Source organism: Panicum virgatum, chromosome 5N (genome assembly GCF_016808335.1).
Source record: "Panicum virgatum strain AP13 chromosome 5N, P.virgatum_v5, whole genome shotgun sequence".
Lineage (NCBI taxonomy): Eukaryota > Viridiplantae > Streptophyta > Magnoliopsida > Poales > Poaceae > Panicum > Panicum virgatum.
The window spans coordinates 33727472-33741241 of NC_053149.1; the positions used below are offsets into that span (position 1 = coordinate 33727472).

General features: G+C 42.8%; 2 protein-coding genes across 2 annotated transcripts; both read left to right on the forward strand.

Annotated features, from left to right (window-relative positions):
• Positions 1-5845: 5845 nt before the first annotated feature.
• LOC120674233 (putative respiratory burst oxidase homolog protein H) lies at positions 5846-10402 on the forward strand. Its single transcript, XM_039955376.1, has 13 exons — positions 5846-6080; positions 6589-6751; positions 6833-6995; positions 7097-7519; positions 7609-7995; positions 8101-8196; positions 8296-8411; positions 8488-8590; positions 8706-8794; positions 8974-9124; positions 9213-9362; positions 9465-9567; positions 9848-10402. Exons 1-13 carry the CDS (start codon positions 5846-5848, stop codon positions 9955-9957), a joined length of 2289 nt encoding a protein of 762 aa, XP_039811310.1. The 3' UTR covers positions 9958-10402.
• Positions 10403-11338: 936 nt separating this feature from the next.
• Positions 11339-12278, forward strand: LOC120671825. Its single transcript, XM_039952075.1, has 2 exons — positions 11339-11562; positions 11864-12278. Exons 1-2 carry the CDS (start codon positions 11391-11393, stop codon positions 11956-11958), a joined length of 267 nt encoding a protein of 88 aa, XP_039808009.1. The 5' UTR covers positions 11339-11390; the 3' UTR covers positions 11959-12278.
• The last annotated feature ends 1492 nt before the right edge of the window (positions 12279-13770 follow it).

Genomic DNA, 13770 nt, shown 5'->3' on the forward strand with positions numbered 1-13770 from the left:
ATATGATTGCGAGTCTTACTTGGCCTTGTACTTTGCCTCCGGGCTGGTCTGTTGAGTGGGATGGTCCTTCAGCCAGTGCTGACCACCCTCCCGCTGAGTGACGCTTTCGTACGAGCTTTATCGATGCGTCCCTTCTTTTCGCTAGACGTCTTTTACTGCTTCTGCTGAACAATGAGACTTGAATAATTTGAGTAGATGGAACTCTGTAGTATTTTACTTTTCTAAACTTGGTTTGTAATAAATTTATCTTCCGCTGCAATTACTCTGAGATGTATGAAGTGTTCTGTGTTGTAATCTATGGGCTCACCTTCGTGTAAGTGTTGTCTGCGCGATCCTGGAATAGCGTGGCTTTTATCGAGGCTTCACTTGAGGAACTGCTGGTGCATGCCAATTTGGGTCGGAGTTGCCTAGCAACAAAGATCAGTGCACCCGGGCTCAGTTAGTTTGGGTGGTTCCGCCACACCCGGCCGCGCATTTGCCTCCCTGGCGAAGCAAGCCCCTCCCTGAGCCTTTCCTGCGCCTATAAGTACCCTGAAGCCAGCCCTCGTGCGTGCCTTCGCCTCCTCCCCTGCTCCGCTCGCCGGCGAAGCCTCGCTCCATACCGACGAGCCCCCTCCGCCCCTACATTGACCCGGCCGAGCCTCATCACGCCTTCCTTGACCTCCAGCGTAGCTGTGAGGCCAAACCGCGCCAGCACGAGCTCGCTGGAGCTCGCCGGACTTGGACGCGCAGCTCCGCCACCACTGCTCCACCGTGGAGCCGCCTCCTCCGACCACCTCCGGCCCAACCCCGACCACCCCTAGGTTCGCAACTGAGCCCTAACCCTTTTCCCCCACCTCTCCCTCACTGCAGCTGACAGACCTCGCCGGAATCGCTCGGATTCCGTGCGCATACACGGTCCAGGGACCTATTTGTAAGGAATGGAAATGTTTCTAGGGTTTAAACTGTAAATGTTACATGAACTCAAGAACAAGAATCCAGTGAACTTTAAAATGTGTACAAAATCATAGAGAAATCAGAAAAATGTAAATCCAAATGTTTTGGAATCTTTGCAATGAAATCTACAAGTTTTATTACATGCAAATCTTTAGAATCTGTCTACATTTTAATCTAGGAAAAAGATTAGTTTAAATGTCACATAAATGTTCTGGTAGTTTGGTTCAGTGGCTATATCTGATTTTTGGATATGCTGATCTTAGTGTTGTTATAAGCATCTGGTAAAAATATGAACCCAGTGTGAAATCATTTACTTGCTCAAATGGTAAAGATTCCTAGATCTACTAGTGAATTTCATATATTAATGCCGGTGAAAATAGACATGGGATAGCTCTGAAACATTTTCTGGATGAACATGTTGCTGAACTCTTGCTGATCTAAAAGTTTGAGAAATTTTAGATCTAGTTTGCTATATATTATGTTTAATGTTTTCTTTGTGAACGTAATTCTTTATATATAGTTCCTGTGCTTAGAAAAATCTAGATTTATTTCTGAAACTCTGTTTTGGTCCTACAATCATGTCTGCAAAGTTTGAACTCCATTTACTAAGTATTTCAACAGTGATAAATCATTCTTGACATATCATGCCTAGATTTGTAATTTTCGTTCTGAATGCCATAGTTCATATCTGGTCATGATCTTTGGACAGTACAAGTACTTTTTGTAGTAAAATTTTGATAGGCAGTAATGGTCATCTTGAATCTCGAATGAATATGCAAGTTCATATATAGTTTAATGCATAAGTAAATGATCTGGTAGAAGTAATGCTTGAAACTTTTACTGAAGCATATTTAGGCTATTTCTAGACTCTGGTAAAATATTGAGATCCATAACCCTGGTAGAACTCCCTGTGGAATTTAAATTTGGTTGCTAGCATGTTAGTTTGTCAATTTTATAACTCATGTTTCATGAGTAGATAAATTCTAGAAAAATTACAGTACTGAGTATGTCATATCTAGATGTCTCTTTAAAATGTTTGGCTCCAGAAACCATACTTAACAACCTGTGAAAATTCGTGAAGTTTCTAGCTTAATCTGATTACATGATTTTTCATAGATAGATGCCTTGCTGTTACAAGATGAAATTTTTACAGTAGATACTAGACTATCTGATCTGCTCCACATAAATTTTTCAGTACTAGTTCATGAATATATTTTCTGTTATAAAATTGTGAACTTATGCTAATGTTTCTAGTCTAGATTTGAACACACCCCCACACACTCATTCATGAAGTAAAGTAATTATAAGTTCTACTCCATAAATGACTGCTCATGAAATGAAATCAGAAGATCTTCACTAAATTAACATTCTATTGAACTACAACTTTATCGTGAAGGAAAGGAAAATCATATCATGTTGTAATAATGAATCTTTGCATTGCATAATCTTGCTGACGGTGATTACGAGTTGGTTCCATCGGACTCTCTTCCTACGACGGATATTAATCTTATCTGTGCTAACTTGAACCAAGACCTGGGCCAAGCCCTAGAGGACTCTCATTGTGACAGTGCCCAATAAAACAAGCCCAGGTGCATGATCCCATTATTTTCCGCTTTATAATCATCTAACTATTCGTATATGCTGTAATTATTTTATTTGCGCATTTATGTTTTTCTTAGGCGTTGATCGAAAACCTTAGATGCGTGATCTCTAGGTACCTATGTTTGTTATCCAGATGTTTTTATCGACTAGTTCTCCCGCTAACCAGGAACGGTAGAAGTCAAGAGGTTTCCTGCCTCTCGCGAGAATATAGGATTTGACTGACTTTAATTACTGTTGAAATATAAGGACATCGGGCGGGGTTGTGTAGTTGTGATACCCCACTAGTGTAGTCGAAATTGGTTAAGGTGGTTAAGGTCGCGGTGTATGACTCATTTCGTTAAGCGTTTGAAAGTACTAGCCACATGCCGAGAAATATGGTAATCGGTAAGCTTAAGTACCTGATCGGACCAGCAGCACGTGAAACGTTGGTACCCTCTTTGTAGAAGTAGGGTTTAATTTTTGTCGCGATGTACGGGTGCAGAGTGGTCGGACTCTGTAGTCGGGGAGGGTACCCCGTGTCCATGGACTGGAGAAGAAAGGGGAACAGTAGCATGGGCGAAAGCGATGTCGATCCCCATGCTTGTGCGTTAGGTTCCCCTTGCCAGATTGAAATTTGATTCGGAATTCCGCCTCTCACGGCATGAGACTGCTTAACAATTTCGGTCACATAGAGTAACAAGTGGAACATGATGATAATAATACTGCTGGATGAATAAATGGTTGCTCTACCATATTTGTTTAGAGTTAGATGCAAACTTAGAACGGTTAATCCAACTAAAAAATGGCAAAGTTAAAATCTGAAAATAAGGATCAACTCTTAGAGGCGTTTTTGGCAAAACAAACCCCACCAACCAAAAAGCCTTGCATGTCTAGTTATCGGACTAAGGTATATCCAGTGACGGGTAAGTCTTACTGAGTATTAGTATACTCAGCCTTGCTTGTGGTACTGTTTTTCAGGTACTAACTTTGAGGATATGATTGCGAGTCTGACTTGGCCGTGCACTTTGCCTCCGGGCTGGTCTGTTGAGTGGGATGGCCCTTCAGCCGGTGCTGACCACCCTTCCACTGAGTGACGTTTTTCGTACGGGCTTTTATCGATGTGTCACATGTTTCGCTAGTCGTCGTTTACTTCTTCCGCTGCAATAATGAGATATGAATAATTTGCGTAGTTGGATTTTTGTAGTACTTTGCTATTCTGAACATGGTTTGTAACAAATTTCCTTTTCCGCTGCAAACTCTGATGATGTAAGAAATGTTCTAGGTTGTAATATCTGGGCTCACTTCATGTGAGTGTTGTCTGTGCGATCCTGGAAGAGCGTGGCTTTTATTGAGGCTTCACTCGAGGAACTACCGGTGCGTGCCGAATTGGGTCAGAGTTGCCTAGCAACAAAGATCAGTGCACTCGAGCCCAGTCTTTTTTGTGGTCCCGCCACAAAACTGATCAAAGTTAGATTTCTACTTTGCAACCTTCCCTTACACCTTATCTTTGTTCACGTTCCAAATTCCCACTTCCGGACGCTTGGGCTTGATCATTTGGGTCTACCCTGACCAAGCCTGATCTGATCGGTTGGAGAGACCGGTCGCACCCAGGCAGGTAGGCGACCCGAGTCCCGCAAAGAACTTGCTTGCCCCCCACCCCCGACCTAAGAAGGCTTCACGATGATTTTTAACAATTTTGTCCCATTATGAGTCTTCTCAAGCACAACTTTTCTGGACAGAATCTTAACATTTGGTTTTTGACCTTTCTTCACAATGATCACGTTCTTCCCTTTTGCACCTTCAATTTGTTACAACCAAATCAACACATTTGTGTTGTTCAGATCAATGGTATTAATAATGAATGGCGTCGTCTTGTTGATCTGCATCTCATGTAAAGCCAATCATCCGTTGCTAATGGCCGATTGTACCTGTTGACAAAAGACATTGTAATCGTTAGTTGTCTTAGAAAAACAATTATGCCAGTTGCGATTTGCACGCCGCTTCAACTCATCAAGCAGCGGTATGGCATATGATAATTTGATGCTTCCATTATTAAGCAATTCATCAAATATGCGGTCACATCTAGAAATATCAAAAGTAAAGAGAACTTCTTCTTGCCCATTCTTATCACTCGGTTTAAGCAATGAACAAGAATATGATTTAGCTTTAGATGTCCACAGAAATTCAGCAACATGTACATCTTTATCCTCATCGTCGAAACTATCATATTCACAACCAACAATACGTATGTTGGACCGATGAGTCCTATAGTTTTGTTTTGAATTTTTTAAATTTGTACTCTTGCCCTAATGCTCTTATTTGCACTTGGTTAAAAGGAAGAAAATCATAACCTTAAAATAGGAGCACAAACCACCAAAACCCAAATTAGCCAAATCAATTTCAGAAATTGACAAACCAAAGTAACAGTTTTTGATATCTTTGAATCTCTTGAAATAATCAAGCATACATTCATCTCTACCATGTTAAACTGGTGTTAAGAAATCAATTTATCTCTACCATGTTAAACTGGTGTTAAGAAATCAATTTTGCCTCACTGTCCCTACTATAAAAGTGACCATGCAAGTTTTGCTCTAATTGATTCCGAGTATAAATAGAAGAGCTAGGGGCTAATTAAAGAAAACTAAGAAAAAGCAGTTACAGACAAAGATAAAGAAAATAAACAAACTTTTAAAGCATCACTGAAACTCGTTTCTCCCAGTTGGGCAATGTATTGGTCAATATGCTACCAAATGGTTCTATTATCATCACCACTAAATTTTATGAAATCAGGAACACGCCCACAAACAGGATAAGGAACTGCATCAAATTCCCAAATGCTTAAAGTTCTTGAACATTTTGAAACGCTTAAAATTCTTTTAGAGCCTTCTGATAAGTTGAACATTTTGATTTCTTCAAATGGGCAAGCAAATTCCTAAATTTCTCAATTCTGCCGTGCCAAGTGTAGTGACATCTTTTTTACCACCCGTGATTGTGATCAGAAGAATTCTCCACCGCATGCGCAAATATTTGTGACAATTCTTTCACGCACAAAAATGTTTTAAGTAATTTAAAACCGGGGCGTGAACGGCTATATTTGGCGCGCACATCTCCGCTGCATGCGCCACATTTGTCTTCCCTTCCCTTGGCTTGTCCTTGCCAAATTTACACCCGACCAATCTTCGCGATCGTAATGGCGCTCGCGCGGTGAGCGAGCGCACACGCACAAGCCGTCAGCCGCGGTGTTACGCTCGATCGTTCGCCGGAGATGGCGTCGTCGACGGGGGACGGCGGCGCGGGAGGTTGGGGGGATCCCCCGCCACCGCCGGTGATGAAGAAGCAACCGTCGCGGCTCGCGTCGGGGATGAAACGGCTCGCGTCCAAGGTGTCGACGGAGATGCGGGGCCTCAAGCGGACGCACTCCAGCGCGCAGTCGGGCCTGCGCGGCCTGCGCTTCCTCGACAAGACGTCGGGTGGCAAGGACGGCTGGAAGTCCGTCGAGAAGCGGTTCGAAGAGATGAGCACCGATGGCCGCCTGCACAAGGAGAACTTCGCCAAATGCATAGGTGAGCTTCCCCTAGCACTGTGCTCTCGATGGTGTTCAGGTGCGCTGCATCGTGGCTCTTGCTGAGCCTCGCCACGGATTGTCCACGCTGCGATGAGATCTGTTCTATTCACTGTAGAATTAGAACGTGTAGTCAAACGGTTTATGCCCTTGCGACGATGTTAGATTTCCTTTGGTAGAATCAGGTAAATATTTTGGTTAGAAATCTATCAACTTCAAAATAATGTCATATATTTCTGATTTCTTTCCAGTATTTTCCATCCTTTCTCATGCTTGTAGCAGTGAAATCGAATTGCTCAATCTGGTCAGTTAGGAAATTGCGCAAACTATAAGCTCTTCAAGTGTCGTCCCTCTAACAGTTGGCAAGAAGCAAAGCAAGATCGTGCGAAAATCCATTCATCCATATAACATTCCTGTGACACTCAGAAAAATTGACCCCAGCAAGGAAGCAACACATTGCTTAATTGCTTTATATAGTGTATGAACTGGTGCTCCTCCGCATCTTAAAGGTATGGCCGATTCCAAGGAGTTTGCAAGCGAGGTGTTTGTGGCATTGTCTAGGAGAAGACATATTAACCCGGACGATGGTATATTAAAAGAACAACTGAAGGAATTCTGGGAAGAGATGACGGACCAGAACTTTGATTCCCGGCTGCGAATATTCTTTGACATGTAAAGACCTACCACTCTGCATCTTTTCCATATTCAGTGCTCATTGCTTGATTCTCAAATCTCAATGCTCCTTTAAACCAGGTGTGACAAGAACGGTGATGGAAAGCTCACAGAAGACGAGGTCAAGGAGGTCATTCTGCTAAGTGCCTCAGCAAACAAGCTCGCGAAGCTGAAGAACCATGCTGCGACCTACGCTTCACTTATCATGGAAGAGCTGGATCCTGATCATCGCGGTTACATTGAGGTACACGAAGAAACTGCAGCCTAATCTTCTTTCCGAAAAGAAAAACAACCCAGCAGGATTTGCATATCAAGTGAATCTGTGAATGTAATTTGTCGATGCAGATTTGGCAGCTAGAGACGCTACTCCGAGGGATGGTGTCGGCCTCAGGGCCACCTGACAAGATGAACATGGCGTCGGCAAGTCTGGCGAGGACGATGGTACCCTCCAGCTACCGGAGCCCACTGCAGAGGCGCATTAACAAGACCGTCGACTTCGTCCACGAGAACTGGAAGAGGATATGGGTGCTCACGCTGTGGGGTATCCTCAACATTGCCCTCTTCATATTCAAGTTCATTCAGTACCGGAGGCGTGCAGTGTTTGAGGTGATGGGCTACTGCGTCTGCATCGCCAAAGGCGCCGCAGAGACCCTCAAGCTCAACATGGCGCTCATACTGCTCCCGGTGTGCCGGAACACGCTGACGTGGCTCCGATCCACCGCGCTCAGCAAGGTCGTCCCGTTCGACGACAACATAAACTTCCACAAGGTGAACACACAAGGCCCTAATTCTGAGTTGCCATTTCACACTGGAATTCTATAATCTTCTGGCATGTTTGCGATGGTCACAATGTCCAGGTTATTGCTCTTGCAATCGCAATCGGTTCGGCAACCCATACGCTTGAACACGTATTGTGCGACTTCCCCAGGGTGGTCTCGTGCCCCAAGGAAAAGTTCATGGAGAAGCTGGGGCCCTTCTTCAACTACGTTCAACCAACATGGCCGATTCTGTTGACGAGCATCCCAGGATGGACCGGAATCCTCCTGATCCTGATCATGTCCTTCTCCTTCACGCTGGCGACACACTCCTTCCGGAGGAGTGTTGTGAAGCTGCCGTCGCCGCTGCATCACCTGGCTGGCTTCAACGCCTTCTGGTACGCCCACCACCTGCTGGTCATCGCGTACATCCTCCTAGTGATGCACTCCTACTTCATATTCCTCACCAAGCAGTGGTACAAGCGAACGGTATCTTCCTTACAACCTATTCGTATTTTGTTCAAGTAGTAGTATTCAATTTGTTTCAATATGTTTAAATTAGCTTGAAACTGTACTTTTCATTGTGCTATTCAGACATGGATGTACTTGGCAGTCCCTGTCATCTTCTATGCCTCCGAGAGAAGTATCAGAAAAATTCGTGAGAAAAGTTATCACGTGAGCATAATCAAGGTAGAGTAAAGTGGCATGATCACTTTCTTAAATTTCTCTTGAACTCAGCAAGAATATGAGAGGATTATTATTAATTTATTTTACTTGTGTGTCACACAGGCAGCAATTTACCCAGGAAACGTGCTCTCAATTTACATGAAGAAGCCAACGAGCTTCAAGTACAAAAGTGGGATGTACCTGTTTGTAAAGTGCCCAGACGTTTCTCCTTTTGAATGGTACAAATGCAGTGTTGTCATCATCCAAGGCATGACGCTCCTAAAGCTCTCTCCTAAAATTTGCCAAATCATGCAGGCATCCCTTCTCCATCACTTCAGCGCCTGGAGATGACTACTTGAGCGTTCATATCCGTACATTAGGTGACTGGACGTCAGAACTCAGGAATCTGTTTGGGAAGGTATTTTAGTTGAGCAGCAATGGAACGCTGGATTTTTCTTTCAGGCATGATGAAGTTGTTTTCCACTATATGCCAAGTTTGTGGGATTGTTACTGGAATACTCTGATTCATGCAGGCTTGTGAAGCAGAAGTAACTTCTAAGAAGGCTACTCTAGCTAGACTTGAAACAACTGTTGTGGCACATGGCTTATCAGAGGAAACTAGGTGATTATGCCTCATCTCCTAATAAGCTGACTATATGTTCTTTCCCAAGCAAAATTTCATAACGTTATATTATGATTGAGATTTCACAGTGTTTGGAATTGAGAAATTTATCGTAAGACGGAGCCAATTTGGTTTTTAAGCTATGCATATTTCAAGCTGATTTTGTTTTATTCATTTAGGTTCCCGAAAGTCTTCATAGATGGCCCTTATGGTGCACCGGCTCAAAATTACAAGAAATACGACATTCTTTTGCTTATTGGGCTAGGAATTGGCGCGACTCCTTTCATCAGCATCCTGAAGGACCTCCTGAACAACATAAAGTCCAGTGAGGTAAACCGTGCTCAGATACTGCACATCTTTTACCGTACATGAGTGCAAATGCACAGCATCTAAATTGAGATAACATGGACTAAAACAGGAGCTGCAGAGCACGCATGATGCCGAGTTAGGTTGCAGTTTCAAGACCAATGGGCCAGGAAGAGCCTACTTCTACTGGGTTACCAGAGAGCAGGGCTCCTTCGAATGGTTCAAAGGTGTTATGAATGACGTCGCCGAGAGCGATCGTGATGTAATAATCCCACTCTTACTTCCTTAGTAAACATCCCACCTTTAAGTTCATCTATCCATTTCTACTATTAGAAAACAATTTATCCTCTGCCTGCGCATACAGAATGTGATAGAGATGCACAACTACCTGACCAGCGTGTATGAGGAAGGCGACGCAAGATCAGCCCTGATTGCCATGGTCCAATCACTTCAGCACGCAAAGAATGGCGTGGATATTGTCTCAGGCAGCAAGGTGAAAGCATTTTTCCATGGTCCACTCTCTCAATTGCTACAAATAAGTTCAGATGTGCTATGTATGTATATGCCCTTTTCTTACTGTTGGTCGTGCAGATCCGAACGCATTTTGCGAGGCCAAACTGGAGAAAGGTATTCACTGATCTGGCCAATAACCACAAAAACTCACGCATAGGTAAGTCACATCTGACAAAATTGAACCGATGCCCCCTATTTAGAGGCACACTGATAAGAAATTCCATGAATCTGCAGGTGTTTTCTACTGTGGATCTCCAACACTTACGAAGACCCTGAGAGATCTCTCAGTAGAGTTTAGCAATACAACGACCACCCGATTCCATTTCCACAAAGAGAATTTCTAAGAAGCAACGGCATGGGCCTGAGCCCTGGCCCGTCTCGTGTGCCCCAGGGCATTGGTGATCAAGTCGTGCAGAAGCTATAGCTGGGGTGGGTGGTCAGGACAAGGCTGTGCCTGTGCAGCAGGTCAGATTTTGAGTGGCAGAGCCTTTGCTTCGTTGAGCAGGGGATTTTACTGGACCAATGCAAGAGCCTTTTTCTTGGCCGGCTTGCTGGGAGCTTGGTCAGTTTTGGTCTTGAAGGCGTGTATGCCAAACCCAGGGAGATTCAGCAATCAGCATAGAAGTTCCATGTAGAAAAATGATATGTGTTATGTAACTTTTTTCTAGTTATAACTTTTTTAGTTGAAATGACGAATTGGGACCAGGTCAGTGGACTGTTTGGATACGGACACCAAAGACCTGAGTTCGCGTCTACTTCGACCAGAATGTAGATGATATTTTCTATTTATTTTTTTTAAATTGTGTCATAGATATTCTCTTGTAAGGAACAGGTTATTTATTTCAGACATGGTATTATACTGTACATGACAAAATTAAAATCATAGCTGATTGGGTGAATAACGATGCCACAGTGCACACAACCTACCTGGTCTCTTCTGATACATCCCACCCCCACGTTTACCTAATATTTAGTCAATTTATCTGTACTGTACCTATACTAATGACACTAGGTACCTACAACTCTAGAAGATATTGATTCCCCATATGCTTCTAATACCCATATGAAGCAATAACATTTTGATAAATGAGTTTGCCTAACTGCCCAACTGTGCTTTAATTCAAGTTATATATGTCTCGTAGCTAGTGAAGGCAGTCCTCAACTCAATGTTTCAGTGTGTTACAGTACATAACTGCAACCAAGGTCACCTCTACGAGCGTTTTGTTTCAGTTTGGTTCTGATGAGAATAGAAGTGTTGTACTGTCTGTTTTCTTAGCCATACGTAAGATGATAATAAGTTCTATGGCTGTAATGAACCATCGCTTAAATTCAGATGGCGCAGCCTGGGAGGCAGAGACCTACTTGCGAAAGGATAGAATTCCTCCAACTATCTAGGCCACACTTCTGTAATACTGGCATTGTAAAATCGACCCCTTCTAATTTCTCTTGACATAAATCTTGGACTCCCTTACAGTTCCACAGCAGCAGTTCCTGCTCCATTCCAGGAATAACAAAATAGAGGGCATTGTTCACATGCATTTCATTATAAGCTGCTGCCAGATTGACGTTGCCTATGATAGCACTAGGTACCTACAACTCTAGAAGATATTGATTCTCCCTATGCTTCTATTACCCATATGAAGCAATAACATATTGATCAATGAGTTTGCCTAACTGCCCAACTGTGCTTTAATTCAACTTATATATGCCTCGTAGCTAGTGAAGGCAGTCCTCAACTCAATGTTTCAGTGTGTTACAGTACATAACTAAGAGAAGAATGGCGTCCAAACTTGCATTTGCTGCTCTGGTTCTGCTTGTGGTTGCGGGTGGTGAGATTGGACATGCCGCGCCGCTCAGGCGCAGTTTGGGTCTTGGTTGGATGAACGGCATGAGGGGAGGGTCACCTGGTGGCATGCAGCCGTCAGAGACTAAGCTTCAAGCTAATTCTGGTAAGATCTGATCGCTTGTAGTTCAGGTTGCTAATTATTTGTGTTGCTGCAGCATTTTATAGTTTTGAATTTACTACTCAGATAATGTCAACAGAAATATTTACTAGCTTCTATTCTATAGATTATTGTTTGACAAAAATGTTCTAAAAAATTACCACGTCAAAAAAAGTTCATGATAAGTGTGCTGATCATCAAAAATATTAAAATAAAGGAAGTGCCACACATGCATGATGTGCGAACTTTCCATGGACCGGATGACCAAAGGAATGTAATACCTACATGTTCTTGTCGATTGATGCAGGGACTAAAGGAAACATTTACACGAGTGCAGAGGAAGCAAAGTTCGTCAGCCCTGTGCCGGCATTCGTGCGGCCACCCCGCATTCCACCATCCTAATTGAAGGATAATCTGAAATGTTACGAGCAAATGCGAACTCAAGTCAAGATATCTGAAGGATACTAGTATATATGAGAAACAATTTAGTAGGCTTTATGATAAGGATCCTGCTTAGGCCGAAGTATAGCTATAAATAAGAGGGCCTCAAATGTATGCTGCATCGATGCTTCAAGAGCTCTGTATCTTTGCATTGAAGGGAAGTATTTGTAGTTTGTTTGTAACATGCTTGTTATTACAAGTTGCCACCCATTGTATAAATATCACCATGGTATGAGCATAACATATTCAAATATATTATGGCCGATTGGCCGTGTTTGGAACGGCGGCGCACAGCAGCGCTTCCCACCAAAGCAAGAAGCGGCCGGGTTCCACGTACTTTTTTTTTAGGCCCTCTCACATCAAAACAAACTTACCATTTAAAAGTATTAAATAAAATCTATTCATATTTTTTGACAGATAGGTGTTAATTCGCAAGACAAATCTAATGAGTCTAATTAATTCATAATTTGTTACAGTGATGCAATAATAATCATCCGTTAATTATAAATTAATATGTCTCATTACATTTATCTCGCAGTTTAGCCGCATGATTCTGTAATTAATTTTATAATTAAATTTTATTTAATACTACTAAATACAAATATTCTTTTTAACGTGACATGAAGTTTAACCCTTGTAACCAAACAACCCATCAGCATATCCCATCGGCAGCTCGATCAAATCTTACTTTTCCAACGAAGCGTTTGGCCGTTTGCTCAACGGGCGTTCGACGCTAGCGTTTGTTGGGTTTCACTTGCGTTTTTCCGTGCGAATGATGCTGACGTACGCCGTCCCAAAAAGACCCTATTTCACCAATATTTTATACGTGCCTGATTTCTGATTCCAGCTACAAGACAGAAGTTGGGTAACCTTGGGGCGTGGTTCTCTTGGAGAGATATTTTATACTTGCCCCGGTCGTTTTAACAAGATGGGTAGACCGCCCGGCCTGTTGCAGGCCACCCGGCTGTTGGACCGTGTGGAAATGCGTTCAAATTTTTTCAGGAACTTGCCAACGTTCTTTCTTCTGAATATTCTGCACACTTGGTACATGATCAGAATAGGATCGAGTGTGGTTGGCACATAAATGTGCACGAACCACTAGCAATAAGTATGAGTAAGCTCAAACTTATTTTATTTCAAATTTCAAATCGACTCCTAAGTGCTCCAGACTACTAATTACTAGGCCTAAAACAAATAAATGAAACAAAATTGAAAGAAAATTGCAGCACCAATCCTAGCCTAAACTACAGACCTATTAGCCTAACACCTCATTTCCGGAGTACAGGGCCCTTGTCCTCGTTCCCGATCACCTTCGCAAGACGTTTGATATTAGAACAAACGGTCTTGCGGAAGGTATCCATCTTATCGCTGAGATCCATCCTCTCAATCTCGAACTCCACCACGTACTCATCCATGTTGCACTAATTTTAGATTATAGTAATCAAGACCTCAAATAATCTATGTTGCACTAATCTATGTTGCCAAACAGCATAGAGTTTTTCTCTCAAGTTTATAACAATTCAGATTATATAATCCATCATGAGCTAGATTATATAATCTTGGTTGGAAACAAACAGGACCTATGTCCTGGGAGGAAAATGCTTGTTAAAGTTGACTGCCTTCCATATAGCTTCACCTCAAATTGAGATGCCCTTCCTTTAGAAAAGGTCAAACGCACGATATATCGGCCGCCCTTCTAGTGCGACACGTGGGCTAAGACCCTGATCAGTAGCTGGATCTAGGTGGGAATCGTATTTATTTTTCTGTGGGACC